Source organism: Lithobates pipiens, unplaced genomic scaffold (assembly GCF_037356315.1).
Source record: "Lithobates pipiens isolate NorthernLeopardFrog02 unplaced genomic scaffold, aLitPip1_a1.2 Scaffold_18, whole genome shotgun sequence".
NCBI lineage: Eukaryota > Metazoa > Chordata > Amphibia > Anura > Ranidae > Lithobates > Lithobates pipiens.
Window position 1 is genome coordinate 432,549,691 of NW_027507758.1, and position 20,636 is coordinate 432,570,326.

The 20,636-nt window shown below is 40.7% G+C and overlaps 1 protein-coding gene across 1 annotated transcript in view; it reads right to left on the reverse strand.

Moving 5' to 3' along the window:
* Positions 1-10,096: 10,096 nt before the first annotated feature.
* The window catches only part of SLC66A1 (solute carrier family 66 member 1), a 30,275-nt gene continuing 19,735 nt past the window's right edge, over positions 10,097-20,636 (reverse strand). The window contains exons 5-7 of the mRNA XM_077488091.1: positions 14,197-14,292; positions 13,874-14,059; positions 10,097-10,278 (exon numbers count right to left, since the gene is read on the reverse strand). Of these exons, the coding sequence (XP_077344217.1) occupies positions 10,177-10,278; positions 13,874-14,059; positions 14,197-14,292 (384 nt within the window). The 3' untranslated portion in view covers positions 10,097-10,176. The remainder of the gene's footprint in view (positions 10,279-13,873; positions 14,060-14,196; positions 14,293-20,636) is intronic.

Here is a 20,636-nt window from a genome sequence, read left to right on the forward strand (position 1 = left end):
TTTAGGATTATTGTCCTGCTGCAGAACCCAAGTTCGTTTCAGCTTGAGTACACGAACAGATGGTCGGACATTCTCCTTCAGGATCTCTTGGTAGACAGCAGAATTCATAGTTCCTTTTATCACGGCAGGTCTTCCAGGTCCTGAAGCAGCAAAACAGCCCCAGACCATCACACTACCACCACCATATTTTACTGTTGGTATAATGTTCTTTTTATGAAATGCAGTGTTCCTTCTACGCCAGATATACTTGGACACACACCTTCCAAAGAGTTCCACTTTTGTCTCATCGGTCCACAGAATGTTGTCCCAAAAGTCTTGGGGATCATCAAGATGTGTTGTGGAGAAATTGAGACGAGCTTTGATGTTCTTTTTGCTCAGCAGTGGTTTTCTCCTTGGAACTCTGCCATGCAGGCCATTTTTGCCCAGTCTTTTCCTGATGGTGGAGGCATGAACGCTGACCTTAACTGAGGCAAGTGAGGCCTGCAGTTCCTTGGACGTTGTTGTGGGGTCTTTTGTGACCTCTTGGATGAGTCGTTGCTGCGCTCTTGGGGTAATTTTGGGCGGCCGGCCACTCCTGGGAAGGTTCACCACTGTTCCATGTCTTCGCCATTTGTGGATAATGGCTCTCACTGCTGGATTCCCAAAGCTTTGGAAATGGCTTTATAACCCTTTCCAGACTGATAGATCTCAATTACTTTCTTTCTCAATTGTTCCTGAATTTCTTTGGGTCTCGGCATGATGTGTAGCTTTTAGGCTGGGTTCACACTGCTGCGGGGGGAGATCCGGATGTGATTCGCACCGCAAATCACATCCGATCTCCGTAGCGATGCGAGTACAGCCATACAGATAGTATGGCTGAATTCGCATCGCTCCCGCAGCAAACTCGCACGGGACCCTTTTTTTGGTCCGCAACAGAATCGGATCGCATGGGTGTTCACACCATGCGATCCGATTCCTGTGCGAGTCGGCAGATCGCACTGCGATATGCGGACGGATCTGGGGGTGTCATTAACATATCATTGACACTCCCAGCCGTCCGCATAGGGCAGTGTGAACTGCCGGCGGGAGTAATGCGATGCGGGAAAACGCCGCGGATTCGCGGCGTTCCCGCATCGCAGCGGTGTGAACCCAGCCTTAAGGATCTTCTGGTGGACCTTACTGTGTCAAGCAGCTCCTATTTAAGTGATGCCTTGATTGTGAACAGGTGTGGCAATAATCAGGCCTGGGTGTGGCTAGAGAAATTGAACTCAGGTGTGGACAACCACAGTTATAGTATGTTTTAACAAGGGGGGCAATCACTTTTTCACACAGGGCCATGATGGTTTGGATTTTTTTTCACCTTTAATAATAAACACCTTCATTTACAAATTGCATTTTGTGTTTACTTGTGTTGTCCTTGACTATTGTTTAAATTGGTTTGATGTTCCGAAACACTTAAGTGTGACAAACATGCAAAGGAACAGGAAATGAGGAAGGGGGCAAACACTTTTTCACACCACTGTATGTGATGAGCCTGATTTTAACTGTTACATTGTGAGTTGCCACTCATCTTTTCACCACAATAAAATCGGTTAACATAGTGCACGCTAATTGTGCACTGCTGTTCTTATCTGTGTGCAAACTGTTGAGCACAAGTTTATGCTAGGGAATAATGCATGCACCTGGTTACATTCCCTATACATGAAAGGTCAAACATTTAAGTAAATTGTCTCTGGGTCAAGGTTTAGATTTGTCTACTATCATTCAGAACCAGGAAAACTTTGTAGAACTGTTACCTTGAAATGGCAATATCCTTAGTTCAGTCTTTTGAAGCATCTTATGTATTTGGGCCACTGAAACAAACAAATTAATGATAATGACAAGCAAATTATTGTATCTGATTTTAGAGTTCAATCCCCTATTGTGCACATGTGTGTCACCCCCTATATGGGTTCTATAAAACCAATAGGAAATAAAACAAAACAAAAAAAAAACACTAAACCAGTCAAGAACAGGTGACCGCACATTGCGGTTACAGAAGTTGGTGAATATTGTAGCGCTAACACAAATGCACTTATGCATATATTTTCTCTTGTATATCAATATAAGAATGTACAAAAGTAACATGTGTATATAAGAAAATTATAATATATCTATATCTACAGGGCTGCCTAATATTGATTGGACCCTGGGCAAACATTTTCTTGGGCCCCCCCCCCATGCAATTTCGTTTTCCACCTGCTCTGAGACATAAAATAAATAGCAGCTAGACTTAAAATCAGCTTACTGTATCAGATCAGGCAGCAATTGCGACTGGCTGCCAGAAGTTACTGTGTATCATTACCGCTTACTGACTGGTTGCTAGAGGTTTCAGCACACATTACGGCTCACTGAATAGACACGGGGTCTGCAGGTGAGTCATCTGTATACAATAGGGCAGAGCTGGGCAGCATTAGTAGCAGCACTTCACACTGCGATATCAGGACACAGCAAGGGACTACAACTTCAAGGGACGAGGGAATTTAAACTGAAATAGTTGGCAAGTATGAGGCAGCTGCTTGGGGCCCCACAACGACAGGGCCCAGGGCAGCTGCCCCTTTTGCCCTGCCTTAAAGACGGCCCTGTCTATCTATCAAAGTCCAATAATTGAAGAAATTAATTGAGAGAAGCCTGTACATCCACCACCAGTAGAATCAAGGTTGAAATAAACTGCCACTGTCCGGCAGGCAGGACATCAAAAATGGCACATGTTCAGCAAAGAGGAAAAGTATATGTACTCTTACCAGAGCTTTTATGACTTTGTCCTTGACATTTGAGTCCACCTGTTCTGGTAAGAGTACATATACTCTTCCTCTTTGATGAAGATGTGTCATTTTTGATATTTATCTATATCACTTCTGTACATTTGTTATTCATATATTTTCTTATATATATTAATATAAGTGCATTTGTGTTAGCGCTACAATATTCACCATTTATGTTTATATGTTTGTCACATTTTTGTAGCCGCTTCGTTTTCACTCATTTGAGGTTAGCGCAGTCATGCTTATATTCAGTTACAGAAGTTACTGTCATTTTCCCATTAAGACAATTAAATTCAGAGCTACAAAATCACATTGTATCATTATCTAAAATGCATGCCAATATGTGCTACATGCATTCCCAATCCCATGTAATATAAATATGGGAGAGAAAGAAAACATCATCAATGTGCCAACACAACAGGTAATGGCTTTTTTTTTTTTTTTAAACTTGTGCAATGAGCCTTGGCTACATATATAATGCTTTAGGATTTGAAAGGCTCACACTGTTTCATGTTCACATAACAAGGTCATCGCAATTAGCCCAAATACTAAGGCTATAATCCTGTTACATAATCTTTAAATGCAGTGAAGTGATCACCGAGTGGATACATTAGATAGACATTACACAAAGCACAAGAAAAGTTATTACTGTGCAATAAAACCTTTAGCCTGGCAAAATATCTGGGGTCTTTGGCCAGTTTTAAGACTACAGTTGTAACAATGGGGATTCCAGAACATTTTCTGAAATAAAGGCCCTCATAATCCCAATTATATAGCTGTCATTTATATTACAGGGACAGGACACGTGTAATAAAAGCACAAATTAAATCTGCCCAATTAAGGGCTGCAATACAGAAGTCATTTATTCCTTTACATACCTCAGAAAGTAAATTGAACACTTGAACATCAGCTAATGTTAGGTCAGCCCATTAGGACATCAGAAACTTCTGAAGAATTGTAATGACATGCACCATTAGATCTGAAGCCTTTTCTCTTAGGATATATAGTACTGTAGATCCTTTTTCACATTACACATTCGATAAGCCATTTTGAAAGCTTTACCAAATTAAAATTAGGCTTTCACACTGCACAATTTCAAAACTAAAACGAAACAGCTGTAGAATATAAAAGACACATACTCCCCCAGCTTTAATAGAATCATTTTAATTAGTTTAGCGTTGTAGCTCAATTTACAAGCAGTTATTGCCAAATACAGTACTCCACACTGTCAAGTTTTAAAATGTCACAAGACTCAGCAGGCTGATACTTGGCCTGAGTGTCAACAAATGCATTGATGAAAATCAACAGACAGCTACTGCTTTAGAGACCTTTGCTTTATGAATTTAACCATTTCCCATGCATTTCAGTGAAGTATATTACAGGCGTTTTCATAAAGGGTTACATTTGTGCTCAGTTTACCTCACTGAAAGCTGTGAAAAAAAATAAAAAAAATAAAAATCTATAAAATTACTGCCCCTAGGATTTATTGATCCCTGTGTAGAATATTTGGTGTTATGAGTAGGCTACAAGAAGACAGCACATGACACAAGAGGGTTTATTTACTAAAGCTGGAAAGTGAAAAAGCAGGCTCCCTTTTGCATAGAAACCAATCAGCTTCTAACCTCAGCTTGTTCAATTAAGCTTTGGTAATAAAACCTGGAAGAGGATTGGTGTCTATATAGAAGTGAGCCAGATTTTGCACTTTCCAGGTTTAGTAAATAAACCCCAAGGCAACAGGATGGAGGGTGTTCACCCTGCAGTGAAAAGAACTGAGCACAGAACACCACATGGAGCACAAATAACATCCCAGTGTATTATGTCAAACTATATTTACACAGTAGCCACAAAAAAAAAAAAAAAAAAAAAAAAAAAAGTAACACATACTTGCACAATGCCAGTTAGCATGTATATTACGAACACGTAGATATTAAAAAAAAAAAAAAAAAAAAAAAACCCCACACACATAAATGAGATGTCAGACCCCTTCCACACTGGGGAGTTTTTCAGGTGCTTTTGGGCTACAAATAGCACCTGAAAAACATCTCCCCTGCAGTCCAAGCTCCTGCCCAATGAAATGAAAAGCTAGCTGCGTTTTACAACTCCTGTTTGCCTCAGTGTGAAAGGGGTCTAACAGGCTTGGTCACAATACGCAGCTTTTCGGAATTGCTAACAGCATGTATAAAATAGAAAAACATAAATCAGAACATTCTTGAAGAATTTAAAGCGGTAGTAAACCCGCAATGTTTTTTTTTTTTTTTTTAAACCTGCAAAGCAAAAGGCATAATGAGCTAGTATGCACCGCATACTAGCTCATTATGAAATACTTACCTTAGAACGAGGCCCCGACATCTGGCCCGATCCACGCCGAGGGAGCCGACATGCTCCCTCGGCGTCTCTTCCGGGTATCGCGGCTCCGGCGCTGTGAGTGGCCGGAGCCGCGATATCGTCATTTCAGTCCGGCCGCACGAGCGCTGCCGGATTTTCACGGAGAGAACCCCCTTGTGCGCATGCGCCGCTGCAGTCAGCGGCGCATACCGAGGGGAATATCTCCTAAACCGTACAGGTTTAGGAGATATTTTTTTTACCTACAGGTAAGCCTTATTATAGGCTTTCCTGTAGGTAAAAGTTAAAAAAATGACCATACTACCACTTTAAGTATACCATAAGAACTGCTTTTGTTTATTGATCACAAATTCTGTGGGATGAATCAACATTTGAGAGCATACCTAGTCACAATAAACTGTTTAGAACCATTAGGTTGCACTCTGTAAAATGTTGTTCCGGGTTGGAAAAAATAAAGCTGCTTTTCTTTTGTGCATAAATTGTTCAAAAATAAACCTTTACACCAAGTCAGTTACATAGAAATAGTAAAAGGCAGGTCTAAACCCACTATATGGCCGTCTTTAGAAAGTGAAGCCAAACAGTGCATTGGCTAGATTAAGCATTCTATTCAGCCTATTTGGCAGTCAGAACATAATATTCAATAAAAAGGTTTATACAGCAGGTTAAGGAAAAAAAAAAAAAAAAAAAAAAATCAGTGGCATAAAAAATAAAAAAATTTAACATTGCACTAATTTAGAAAAGTATTTGCATTATATAAGTGCTTTTAACATATTTATTTTGGTTTTTAAAAGGACACCTACACACAAATAATGCAGTTGATTTACTAAAGTGCTGCTCACTTGGCAAGGGAATTTTAGCTTGGCTTAGTAAATGAGGTAAAGCTATACAGAATTCCATCATTCAAGCATGTGCAAGAAAAAAAAAATGTGCTTCTTTTTTCCCTTGCACATGATTTGGTATCATTTACAAAGCAAAAATTTCTCATCACATTCATGAAGCTACAAAAAGTTTCATTGTAACAGTCTAGTTCCCTTTAGTAAAATCAATCCCGATGACCCAGAATAATGAATAAGAATGATGCAGAGGAATAAAAGTCAGGGCTTCTAGTGTGAAAATCTGTGTCAAATCAGTGATACATAAAATTCTTAAGTTAATGGAGCAAAATAACAGCCAGGGAACAAGTATTCAGCAGGGTTGGCCACCAATATAGACCCCGCTATACATTCCCAGTAGCAGGTTTCTGTTGAGGAGCCCATTCAATCGACCAGTGCTGGTTGGCAGCTCAAAGATGCTTCATGCAGAAGTTATATCCTTATCATGAAGTAGCATAAAAATATATATATATATATATAACACACACACACGTTTAGCACATGAAAAATGTGCAAAATTGCAAGGCCCAAAAACATGCCAAAGTTGGCTCCAAAGAAGGGTACAGGAAGTCACTTTGACAGGTTTTTGGAAAGAGGGGGAGCCCATTGAAGCGAATGGTGCCGCTCCAAAACATGCCAAAAAAAGTGTAGCACTATTGCACACTACTCTGACTGAGCCAGTAAAGTTTAATTACCTCTGCCTTAGCCTATTATATTTTTGATACAATATAAGCATTATAATGATTTTCTATGGTGTTTGTATCAGACACTCACGTGTCATACATTCTATTCCCCTGGTTAGCGTTGTACTGGTGTACATTCCGACATGGGTCAGTATATTCTCTTCCAAGAAAAATGGCTTTATGTGGATACTATAGAAAAAAAAGTAAGTGTTTCCAAGACCTTTAGTATCCAAACATGTTGGACTTTCCAATTGGAGAGGCCTGCCTCAGCTTTTTACCGGTTGGCTACCTCTATCGGTCTTAGGCTCGATTCACACTAGCGCGTTTTTGATGCATTTTGCAGAAATGCAAGGAAATTTTTTTAACATGGGTTCCTATGGAACATGTTCACATCAATGCCTTTTTGTGCCTCTGCGTTTTTGGAAAGGGTCGGGGACTTTTTTTCATGCAAAATGCAGCGTTTTATCATGCAATAGAAGTCAATGGACCTGCATCAAAATGCAAGTACTGCGTTTTTACAGCGATTTTGCCTTTTGCATTTTTTGTTTTTTCATTTTTTTTTCACTGTATATATCTGGTTGCTAAGCAACCACAGTGTAAAACATTTTTTTTTAAAAAAGCGCGTCCAAAAACGTGGCAAGCACCGCAAAAACGCTCAAAAGCAACATGCATAGATGTGAATCGAGCCTAAATATTCACGTTTGCGATGCTTGCTTTGTAACCGATTCAGATTTTTCAAAGACAAAAATGCATATCTGTGTTTGTGACCAATCCCACTTTTATATTTTGTTATTTTAGATCAAAACATGGCACAGCACCTTGACAATCAAAGAAGAATACAGACTATGCTCTCACAGCTCCTTCTACTGGCCAGCAGAAGGAGCTGCGAGCTTGCTTATTGCCTGTATTCTTTGATTAACAATCCCCAGCTGGAATGTCTGCGCCCCCCCCCCCCCCCTGGTGACATCACGTCCGCTTCCACGTTCCAGTGGGGTCAGCGTGGAGCGTCCCATCTTCCTGGTTCACACAGACAACAGGAGTAAAGATTCTATCAACCGGGAGGACCGACAACGGAGACCGCAGAGTGACATCTGAGTACCCCAGGACTCATCCTCTGATGGCATCCTTTTACCCCATGGGACTATGTAAGTGTTCTCTGTGTACACTTCCTTGACTGAACTCTTTAGTACACATTAAGTTGGCATCTACCCACCTTCCTTTTTTTTTTTTAAACACTTGTCACAGAAGTACTGGACACCCTCTGAGGATGGCTGCCTTTTTTTTTTTTTTTTTCAAAAATTCATCAGATTATTAAAAAAGGGGTGTTCCAGACAATACATTTTTTCTTTTTTTTTTTAAGTCAGCAGCTACAAAACACTGCTGACTTTTAATAAGGACACTTACCTCTCCAGAAATCCCGCAATGTCGGCCGCCCCATTCCTGCCAGCGCCCCCATCTTAACGAAGGGTAACAAGCAGTGGAGCCTTGCGGCTTCATTGCCCGTTTCCTACTGCACAGCGCTTTGTGAATGGCCCCATTGTTTTCTGGGACACACAGGTCCCAGAAGGCAACAGGGCCACTCACCGAAGAGAAGGAAGCGCAGCGGAATAGGAAGAGGCAGATTAGGAAGACTGCCTAGCAATAGCGGTTTCAGGTAAGTGACATTTTTTTTTTTTTAAGATTATTAATGCATTTTTTTTTGGGTGGCCCTCCACTTTAATTATTGCCATTACAGCCACCTACTATTTTTCACTAAGTGCAACACACAACTTGGAGCACCAGAATCCCCCTTATATCTGACTATTCCAGATTCAAGATGCTTTGGAACAAAACTTCTAGACACCACCAGATGGCAGATGATGTTCTGTACTTCAGTAGCTCACACAAAAATACTGCTGATATTGGAACCAACAAAGAAGGTAAATTAACCCGATATTCTCTTTCCCCCCCCCCCCCCCCATTTTAAAACTCAGAACTGGAAATTTGCAAAACTGCTCAATACCTACTGTAACTATACACCTTACATTATCCCTCTACTGTCCCTTCCTAGACTGATCAAGTAAAGATAACTTAACTTTAGAGATAGGGTTTGTTTTTACTTGATGTTAACAGCCTTTCCTTTTGTACATACTGTATAGCAAACAATTCACCTGCTATTCTGCAGAAAGATCCGATTGTTATCTACATAGAACAACTGTATGCAAATATAAGTGGTTAAGCCTGCTGAATAATTTAGAAGCTGCCACGATAAAACCGGTTCTCAGCCACCAGTTAAAACATTATAACCGAGCATTATATAAAACATCAGATCTATAATGTTCAGTTACAATGTACACAGAGATATTTCTTGAACAGTGTACTATACATTACATACATGTGTAAGTAATACAAAATAAAACCCCAAGTTATCCTAATATATGAAAACAAACATGTTCTACTATTCTTACTGAATAAACAAGGTTTGTTACTCTAAAAAGGGAATGTAGTTAGGTATAACTGTATATCCAAAACAAACTGGCTTTTTAGTTACACATTGTGGGAAAAAAAAAAAAAAAAAAAAAATAAAAAAAATAAACCCAACCCCACCAGTTACATATGCAAATTAAATATTCATTTTTAGGGCAAAAGGGCCAAAATAAACGACATTTTCACTGGAATACTGCTTTAAAACGAAAGGGGGTTTTCTATGTCTAATACTGGAATTAGCAAAATGTTCATGTAACTTTAAAGTATGACTTGTTATAACCACCGCCTTAGCAAAGCAATCATATCCAAAACTGGATAAACTGCATTCTCAAAATATTCATGTAATTTTAGGCATGATACACAGATTACGCTTTGGTATTCAATAAAATAACAGTATAACTAATCAGATGGCAAAAACCTTACAAAAGGTTTTACATTAGGATTTGACATTCACTAAAACCAGTCACCAAAGAATAAGCTAGATCCGGAGAATACTGCCTCCCCCCCCCCCCCCCGATGTAACATTAAACCAGAGTAGTTAGAAATACATAGCGTGATTGATGCAATTAATGCAGCTCTGCCCACTTGAGTTGAAGGCAGTGCAAATAATTACCAATTGATGAATACCCAAGTACTGAAACGATTGTGAATAAGTAAACATAAGTAACAGTATGTACCTGCACATTCAACAAAAATTAGAACGTTTTGGTTTAAAATGGATACATTGTGCAAAATTGCATTTATACAACTACCAACTGTATACTTCTAAACATTGTTTACATAAATTAATATATACATATGCCCATACCATCTACTTAAGGAATCTTGCATATTTACATCCCTGCCAAAATTAAATTCAAAAATATAAAACTAAAATATATACATTTTTGAAAATGGCACCCTTCAGTAAGAGGGATTCTGATAGGACATCTGAATAATTATATATGCCGTTATCTAAAAATGTTTATTAACACAGGAAATAAATGTAAACAAAAACATAGATGGAGATACACAAGCTGGCGAGAGACTTCAGGTCTCCTCTTCATCTACAAGCAAAGGTTCTACTTCCAGGGCCAACAAGTTGGATTGTCTTGTCTTGTGCTTTCGATAAACAATGAACTGTGTAGTCATCTGTTTGTTGTTGAGGAAATTATGGCTGTATATATCCACACAAGAAATTGCGTATTAAAGAACCCACACTAAAAAGTTCACCCTACAGTAAAACGGATGACGCATACACACGACCAGACTTTCCGGCAGAAAACATTAGTCTGAATCTTTTCAGCGGATATTCCGATCGTGTGTGCACTTTAGCAGATTTTTTTTTCAAAAATTCTGACGAACCTAGAAATAGAACATGTTTTAAATCTTTCCGACGGAATCAATTCCTATAGGGAAAACCGTTAGGCTGTAAGCTATTCCGACGGACCAAAACGACGCAAGGTCAGCTATTGAACTTCCTTTTCTAGTCCCGCCGTATGTCATTGCGTTCTAAACGAACTGACTTTGGTGTGATCGTGTGTAGGCAAGTCCATTATAGTGGAACTCTGTAAAGCATTAAATGTAAGTGTCTATACCGTTTAAAATCCAGTAATACACACTGCAACTACTGGGCTTCAGCAAAATGGCAGCCTCCAGCAAGAAGAAAACAAGGAGCAATGCTGGAAGCAATTTACAGCACACACTCTTTTCGATAGCAAAATTATTAATGTGGAATGGATGTTCCTTGCTAAAGAACATTTTCAAGTTGTTATGGGTAAAGTTCTACTATAAAGCGGAGTTCCAGCCTGTAAAAATTGTTGTGCAGCGATTTTACCAAGAAGTGGGAGTGGGCACCTGGTTTTGACAGGTATCTGCTCCCCCCCCCATAACGTGCCAAATGTGGTAGTGGAGCGGGCAAACAAGTGGAGCTTCCCCTTTTCGGTGGTGCACCACTTTAAGTAACTTCCCTTGTTTTGTTAACTCTGGGACTTTGTAAAAGTGAAGAACTTTCATGGTCTATATAAAATATAGGTCAGTACATTAATGCTAGCTACATGCTTGATGGGGAGGGGAGGTTGATGACATGTTAATCGACCATGCTAGTTTAGAATCAACAGCACTTAGAAAGACTGGACAAAGTGGTAAATTCGCCTTGTTTTCTGGGCAACTGGAGCAAACTCAGAAAACGTTTGGGGAGATCTCTTTAAAAAAAAAAAAAAAAAAAAAAAAAAAAAAAGAAGAAGAAGAGGCACCTTTGTTGTCTATAGTTAACCAGAGGTCATTGATCCCTAGTTGCCCAGACTAAATTTAGCAGTGTCTTGGCAACAACTATGACAAAGTTTAACATGTTTTAGAAACACATAAAAAGGTTCACCAATCTGTGAAAAGCTGCATTTAAAAATTGGTCGATCAATTCCAGAATGTTCAACGTAAAATTGCAAAGACTTTAAATACCATCACTTACATTATTGGCTAGGGTAGGGTTATCCTCCATCATGTGTATTTTACCTCTCAGCAATTGTCCTTAATCTACCCTGGGACTGATATCAATGACCCCAAGTGCAGAGTAGAAGTTGGTAGTTTCCTACACATGGTATGGTCCTGCTCACATATGCAGGACTTTTGGAAATGTGTTGTCGTAGATCTTAATGCGCTTTTGGACCTGCAAGCCCCTTTAGATCCTGTGTTTGTCTGGGGAAGCTACATACTGAAGGTTTTTTTTTTACCTTTTGAACTACTTTAAGCCATATCTAAAAAAAAAAAAATCTCGTCCTTTATACACTAATGCTAAAACTGTATCTGATAAAAAAAAAAATATAAAAATATTTGCATAATATTTTTTGTGTGTATATATAGCCATTTTTCAGAGAATATGAATGATAACACAAAATTGAATTTATCAACTGGGTTTACTCTTTTTAAATCATAAATCACAACAGAAACTACTCAAATGACTCTGATAAAAAATAAATAAATAAATAAATAAATAAATAAATAAATAAAAGTTTACATACCCCAGTTCTTAATACCATGTATTGCCCCCTTTAACATCAATGACAGCTTGAAATCTTTTGTGGTATTTGCAACTGAGGCTCTTCATCTTCTCAGATAGCAAAACTGCCCATTCCTCTTGGCAAAAAGCCTCCGGTTCCTGTAAATTCTTGGGCTGTCTTGCATGAACTGCACGTTTGAGATCTCCCCAGAGTGGCTCAATGATATTGAGGTCAGGAGACTGAGATGGCCACTCCAGAACCTTCACTTTATTCTGCTGTAGCCAATGACAGATCGACTTGGTCTTGTGTTTTGGATCATTGTCATGTTGGAATGTCCAAGTACGTCCTATGTGCAGCTTCTTGGCTGATGTCCCTCCAGTATTTTTTGATAACATACTGCATTCATCTTTCCATCAATTTTGACCAAATTTCCTCTGCTGTTGTAGCTCACACATCCCCAAAACATCAGCGATTCACCTCTGTGTTTTTACAGTAGGAATTGTGTACCTTTCGTCATAGGCCTTGTTGACTCCTCAACAAATGTAGTATTTTATGGTTTTGGTCTCCTCACACCACATGACTGCCAGAAGGTTTGAGGCTTGTCTCTGTGCGGTTTGTTATATTGTAAGTGGGATACTTTGTGACATTTGCGTAGTAATGGGTTTCTTCTGGCAACTCGACCATGCAGCCCATCTTTCAAGTGCCTCCTTATTGTGCATCTTGAAACAGTCACACCACATGTTTTCAGAGAGTTCTGCATTTCATCTGAAGTCATTTGTGGGTTTTTCTTTGCATCCCAAACAATCTTCCTGGCAGTTGTGGCTGAAATTTTAGTTGGTCTACCTGACCATGGTTTGGATATTTTTATATCCCTTTGCTGTTTTATACAGTTCAACTACCTTTTCCTGCAGATCCTTTGACAATTCGTTTGCTCTTCCCCGTGACTCAGAATCCAGAAATCTCAGTGCAGCACTGGATGAAAGATGCAAGGGTCTGTCAGGAGTCCAGAAACTCACTGACCTTTTATACACGCATACTAATTACAAGCAAACAGATCACAGGTGAGGATGGTTACCTTTAGCCATTCAAACTCCTTTGTGTCAACTTGTGTGCATGTCATCAGGCCAAAATCATCATCAGGGTATGTAAACAGTCGATTGATAATAAATGGCTTAAGCCAACCACTAGCCATGAGCGAAAGAAAAGCTTGTGTTATCATTCACATTCTCTGAAAAATGGCCAAGAAATCATAAATTCTACCAGAGTATGTAAACCTATGAGTACAACTGTACACTGATAAGATTAACAACAGGTATTTTTTTACACATATCCAATTAAATATACAAATTTATAAGGTTGTATTCCAACAGACCAAAACAAGGCAAAATAACTGAAGTTCCTTGTTAGGGTTTACATACTTTTTAACTGGCACTGCTAAAATTTGGTCATAAAAATGTTAACGATGCAAGCAGACTTCACATCCCTACACATTAGTGCAAGGCACCACAGACTATTTACAAGGCAGGCAGAATATTGGCAGAAACACACAATCGGAATGAACCTTTACCTGACAGAGAAGGACATGCATTAAATATCCTGTGAAATAAAAATAAAATACTTTTCTGATACTGATAAGGGAGCTGCAGCATCAGATTAATCCAAAAACATATTTACAAAGTGATACAAGTATGTAGTGCAGCTTTATAGGCAAAATATATTCCACTTCTAGTACACATACAAAAAAAGGATACAAAAAAGTCCAGGACAAGGACACCAAAGCTGCCAATTAGCCAAGGCAAATGGTGCATAATATAGGTGTTCTTATTGTGTCGAACAGCAGGTAACTTCAAAACAAGACTTAATCCGTATGTGAAGTTTCCAACCATTGCCAATACAAACAACATATAGGAAGTTCCCTCTGTAGATTTCCTCTGGAACTGTAGAATATAAATAGGGGTCTGTAAACTCACAATCCTTAGCAATGCAAGAATGACAGTATCACAAGTTTTATACAATGCAGAACCCAGAAATGGCCAATAATGACTAAGAACCTCATAATTTAAAAGATACTTACATTTTTATAGAGTTGGGGAAAACGAGAACCCAAATAAAACACTGAGGAAACATATCCACAAATGAATCCAGACATTTCAGTAATGCCAAGTGTTTTCTATAATAAATGGAGTAACATTAATAATTTTAATTAAATGGGACCTTTCAGTAACTTTACAAGTCTACATAAATAAAAAGCACAACAGAATCATTTAAAAAGAGCTGTACCTTTAATAATTACAAACCATTTCTTGAGCTCCTGCCTGACCTTGGCGATGCTGAGATAATGAGGGTTATTTATGAAAGGAAAATTTGCATTGCACTAACAGTGCAAAGTGCACTTGAAATTGCACTGACAGTGCACTTGTAAGTAAAGTTGCTGTAGATCCGAGGCGGACATGCAAGGAAAAACAAAACAAAAAACAAAAAACAGCATTTTAGCTTGCACATGATTGGATGATAAAATCAGCAGAGCTTTCACTCATTTCAGATCTATCTCTCAGATTTACAGCAACTGCACTTCCAAGTGCACTTTCATTGCAATTTCAAGTGCACTTTGCACTTGTAGTGCAAAGTTAAAGCGGAGGTCCACCCTAAAATGGACCTCCGCTCATCGGAATCCCCCCTCCGGCGCCACAATTGGCACCTTTCAGGGGGGAGGGGGGTGCAGTTACCTGGATAATCCAGGTAACTGCACCCACTTCCGGGATAGCTGTCTGCGGAAAGGGGCGTAGATTACGCCCCTTTCCGCAACTGCCCGCCCCTTTGCGCAAGTGCCCCGCTGCCTGCTGGGAAACACACAGTTCCCAGAGGCAGCGGGGACCGTCCGGATTGCGCCGCGCGGCTCGCGCATGCGCAGTAGGGAACCGGGAAATGAAGCCGAAAGGCTCCACTTCCTGATTCCCATACCCAAGATGGCGGCGGCAGCACCCGAGTGTCGATCTAGAGATCGGCTTCGGGTGCCGACATCGCGGGCGCGCTGGACAGGTAAGTGTCACCATTTTAAAAGTCAGCAGCTGCAGTATTTGTAGCTGCTGACTTAAAAGAAAAAAAAAAAAAAAACGCGGAGTCCCGGCGGACTCCCGCTTTAATTTGACTTTTGTAAATAACCCCAATGTCATTATCCTGTTGCAGGCAGGAGTAAACTATTTCCTCAATATATACCCCTCCTACCTGTGCTCAGATAGTAATATTGTAACTTTGTAGCAAGTCAAAAATGTAAGAGGCTGCAGCAGAGCCTGATCCATGTTAGACAATCGTCTACATAGGTATATCCTGTTACTTGCACAGCACATGGCTAACAGTCATCCGAGCCAGCATCTCAACTAAGGAAGCAGATTCTCATGCTGGAGGGAGGATGACTAACAAAGATGGCTCCTTCTGGAGAGAAAATGAGGGGAAGGTAATGTCAGAAGCAGGACTATCGGGTAATAAATACTTGGGCGACGCTTATACTTTACCATACCTGCGTTTAAGCTGCATGCCAAGGAAAATTGTAATACATATTATTATATATTTATTACCGTATATACTCGAGTATAGGCCGACCCGAATATAAGCCGAGGCCCCCAATTTACCCCCAAAAAAACTGGCAAACTTATTGACTCGTGTATAAGCCGAGGGTGAGACATGCCTGTCCATCCCTGTGTGTGTGTCCGTCCATCCCTGTGTGTCCGTCCATCCCTGTGTGTCCGTCCATCCATCCCTGTGTGTGTGTGTGTCCATCCATCCATCCATCCCTGTGTGTGTGTGTCTCCATCCATCCATCCATCCATCCCTGTGTGTGTGTGTGTCTCCATCCATCCATCCATCCATCCCTGTGTGTGTGTGTCTCCATCCATCCATCCCTGTGTGTGTCTCCATCCATGTGTGTGTGTGTGTGTGTGTGTGTGTGTGTGTGTGTGTGTGTGTGTGTGTGTGTGTCCAGCCTACCTTTGTCCCGAGCCTCCGTCCCGTGCCTTGCCTCCGTCCCGTGCCGTGCCTTGCCTCCTTGCATCCGTCCCGTGTCGTGCCTTGCCTTGCCCCCGTCCCGTCCCGTCCCGTGCCGTGCCGTGCCGTGCCGTGCCGTGCCTTGCCGTGCCTTGCCTCCGTCCCGTGCCCTCTTCGTCGGCGGCCATTGTAAAATTCAAAAGCTGCGCCGCCGCCTTCGCCTGTGATAGGCGGAACACTGAATTTCCCAGCAGCCTGTGTTCCGCCTATCACAGACGTCGTATCATCCTCGTCCGTAGTACGAGGATGATACGATGTCCGTGATAGGCGGAACACAGGCTGCTGGGAAATTCAGTGTTCCGCCTATCACAGGCGAAGGCGGAGCCGGAGGCGCGGCTTTTGAATAGAATGGCCGCTGTCTGTCTGCTCGACACGCTGATCGAGCGGGCAGACAGCGATGACTCGAGTATAAGCCGAGGGGGGCACTTTCAGCCTCAAAAAAGAGGCTGAAAATCTCGGCTTATACTCGAGTATATACGGTACATCTCTGCAATACATGCATATTTCACCATATATTATTATATTGGATTTATATAGCACCAACAGTTTGCGCAGCGTTTTACAAAACGAGGGCAGACAGTACAGTTACAATACAATAAAAGGAGGAGTCAGAGGGCCCCACTTGTTAGAGCTTATCCCTTTAAACATGTGGCAAGTACAAAAAAAAAATAACTGTTGATTTGCAAGAAATATAGTGTACTCCTACCGTCCTCTTTAAAAGGATAAGTTCACCTTTTAGGAACAAATAAATGCACATATTTTTGCAGGGGAAAAAATAGAAGTGCAGTTATTATATTTTCACTAACAGGAGCCTGGAAAATACTGCACCCATGATCAATGGATCAGAAGAAGTGCAAAGCCAGACTCTTGCAGGCAAACCCTGCAGCTTTCAGCCGTACCTTCATATGAGCTTACTGTTTACAAGCTGCAGGGCTTGTGAGTGAACTAGGAGGTCACTCATCAGCGACCTTGCAGTCCATTCAGAACTACAAGTCATCAGCCACAATGGATGAAGGTAGTTGTAGTTTGTGCATTCCCAGGAAACTGAATGATTGACGCAGCTGTGTGGGAAGAGCCCAAATGGCTGCATTATTTTCTAACAGTGACAGTGGACACAGGGAGAAGATCCCCTGCTCGCTGTCACAGGAAGGGGGGGGGGGAGAGGTTGCAAGTGCTGGAAACAGTTACATGTTCCACATCACATTAAAAGGGCAAGTTCACCTTTTGGAACAACACTGCTGTGAATTCCTAAGCACTCAGTGTCAATCCTGCTTATGTCATTTCTGATGCATTGCAAAGTACACAGGTCTCTCCTCATCTCCTCTCCCTTGTCTCATCTCCATAACCCATCTCAGTGCACGACAGCGTACAGGAAATGATCAGCTATAAAGAATTCTAGCAAAAAATTAACAGGTTTTTTTTTGTTGCACTTATAACTAAATACTTTCAATGGTATACTTAGCAGATCAAAAGGAAGCAAAGAAGTTTTTTTGGGGAGGTTTACGGTCAGAATGTGTGGGGACATTTTTGTTAACATGTTTCCGGCATAGAAAGCAATTGGTTGAGGTTAGGGCTTAACTTGAAGGAATCACTCACTCATTTAAACACACACACACACACACACACACACACACACACACACCAGGAAGATTCACTCTGCAGTGAAAAAAAGTAATTGGTGTCAGATACAGTAACCCATACGGGTTGATTTACTAAAACTGGAGAGTGCAAAATCTGGTACATCTCTGCATGGTAGCCAAATCAGCTTCTAACTTCAGCTTATTCAATTAAGCTGAAAAGCACTGCTCTAAACAGGACACTTAGAGAGTCACCCTACAGGACCAGGTCTCTCTGGTATGTGCATCTCCCCAGATGATCCTGCAATAAGGAAAATAGTTACTCCTACTCCAGCGATAATATATAAAAGGGCCACTTCAATCAAAGATTGCCCAATACAAAGCGAGTACACAGGAGATAAAAGAAAAGATCCATGTCAAGATTTGGGCACCTTGTGGAAATTGTTCTTATTGCCCCTATGTGAAAAGAAAGAAGGAATTCACAAATGGAGAACCCTTCAAACCCAAACATTTTATAAAATTGCAACACAAAAAGGAGTCATTTACTTGTTACAATGTGAGTGTGGCTTCTTTTATGTAGGGTCTGGGTGCGACAATGCATTTTTTTGCAGCCAATTTGTCAGAAAAAGGCTGGTGTTAGCACTTGAGTCATCATAACACCATGGTTAATATGGTGTCAGGATGATTGAAGCGCATTATTTTTTATTATTATATTGTAATATGAAATTAAATATTTCAACTCACCATAACGCAGAATCTGACACCAGATGCAGCTCCATGCCACCAGATGCAGATTGCCACAGTCACTTGCCACATGCAGATTGCACATGCCGATGTCTACTGCTGCTAGACGCAAATTATCACTAAGCATAGAGGCAGTGGAGTGGTGGGTTCTGCATGAGAGAGGGAACAGCGGTCATGCGGGGCGGGCAGTGAGAGATCATGTCATCTCTCTGCTCCCCCCGCTTCACCGCTAACAGTTATGTGTAGGCGGGTGGGTCATGGGAGAGGTTATCTCTCTGCTCATGTGCTTCGCCCCCAACAGTGTAGTGGCGGGGCTGTGTGGGCACAAGTGCAGTGCTGGCGGTGACCTCTTTGCTCGCACGCAGCACCTCAGATTGTGGAGACTTTGCTCCCACCTATAAACAGGCGGTGGCCCGGGGCTTGGAGACCCCTGCTATAGGCTGTCCAACTTAATTGAAAAACAAAACTGAAATCTTTTTGGGGGGGGGGGGTCAAGTAAAATAAAATAAAATGTGGTTTCATAAGTGGGCACACCCTCTTATAACTGGGGATGTAGCTGTGTTCTGAATTAAGCAATCACATTCAAACTCATGTTAAATAGGAGTCAGTACACATCATTGCCATCATTTAAAATTGCCTCTAATTAACCCAAAATAAAGTTCCGCTGTTCTAGTAGGTCTTTCCAGTCATTTTCTCAAATTGTATCCTACAGCAAAAGCCATGGTCAACAGAGAGCTTCCAAAGCATAAGAGGGATCTCATTGTTAAAAGGTATTATTCAGGAGAAGAAGGTTACAAATGAATTTCCAAGGCATTAGATATAACATGGAACGTAGTAAAGACGGTCATCAAGTTGAGAAAATATGGCACAACAGTGATATTACCGAGAACTGGACGTCCCGCCAAAATTTATGAAAAAAGACAAGAAGAAAAAACTGGTCAGGGAAGCGGTCAAGAGGACTACAGCAAGATTAAAAAGAGCTGCAAGAATAACTGGAAAGTACTGGCTGTGTGGTATACGTGACAGCAATCTTCATATGTCTGGCCTTTGGGGTAGCGTGCCAAGACTTTTCTTTAGAAAAATATCCTAGCCAGACTAAATTTAGCAAACACATCTGAAGTCTCACAGAAGCATGAAGGAAAATGTGTCTGATGAAACCAAGGTTGAAATTTTTGGCCACAATTCCAAGAGGTTTGGCACAAAAACATTGCACCAAAAAGTACATCAAACCCATAGTGAAGCATGGCGGTGGCAGCATCATGCTTTGGGGCTGTTTTACTTCAGCTGGAACAGGGGCCTTAGTAAAAAGGTAGAGGGAATTATGAACAGTTCCAAATACCAGTCAATATTTGCACAAAACCTTCAGCTTTCTAGCAGAAACCTGAACACGAAGAGAAACTTCATCTTTCAGCATGACAACAACCCAAAGCATACATCCAAATCAAGGAATGGCTTCACCAGAAGAAGATTAAAGTTTTGGAATGGCCCAGCCAGAGCCCAGTACGGAATCCGATTGAAAATCTGTGGGGTGGCCTGAACAGGGATGTGCACAGGAGATGCCCTCGCAATCTGACAGATTTGGAGTGTTTTTGCAAAGAAGAGTGGGCAAATATTGCCAAGTCAAGATGTGCCATTCTGATACTCATACCCAAAATGACTAATAAAAATCAAAAGGTGCTTCAAGAAAGTATTAGGTTTAAGGATGTGCACACTTATGCAACCATATTATTTTTGTTTTTCCATTTTTACTTCCCTCCACCTAAAAGATTTCAGTTTGTTGTTCAATTGAGTTGTACAGTTTATAGGTCACATTAAAAAGGTGGAAAAAGTTCTGAAATTATTTATCTTTGTCTCATTTTTTTACATCACAGAAACCTGACATTTTAATAGGGGGTGTGTAGACTTTATATCCACTGTATATGATGGAGGACAATTTCATTTTTTTTTCAAAAATATTCTAAGGCCTCTTGCACACTGCAGCTTGAAAAAGCTCAGTACAGCTTATTTTTTACTGAGCTAAACTACAGTCCATTAATTCTAATGTGCCCATGCACACAGGCGAGTAAATAAGTGCGGTGTATTCTACAGGAAAAAAAATAAAAAAAAACTGCATTTTTTGTCAGCAATTTACGCCTTATGCATGCAAATGTGC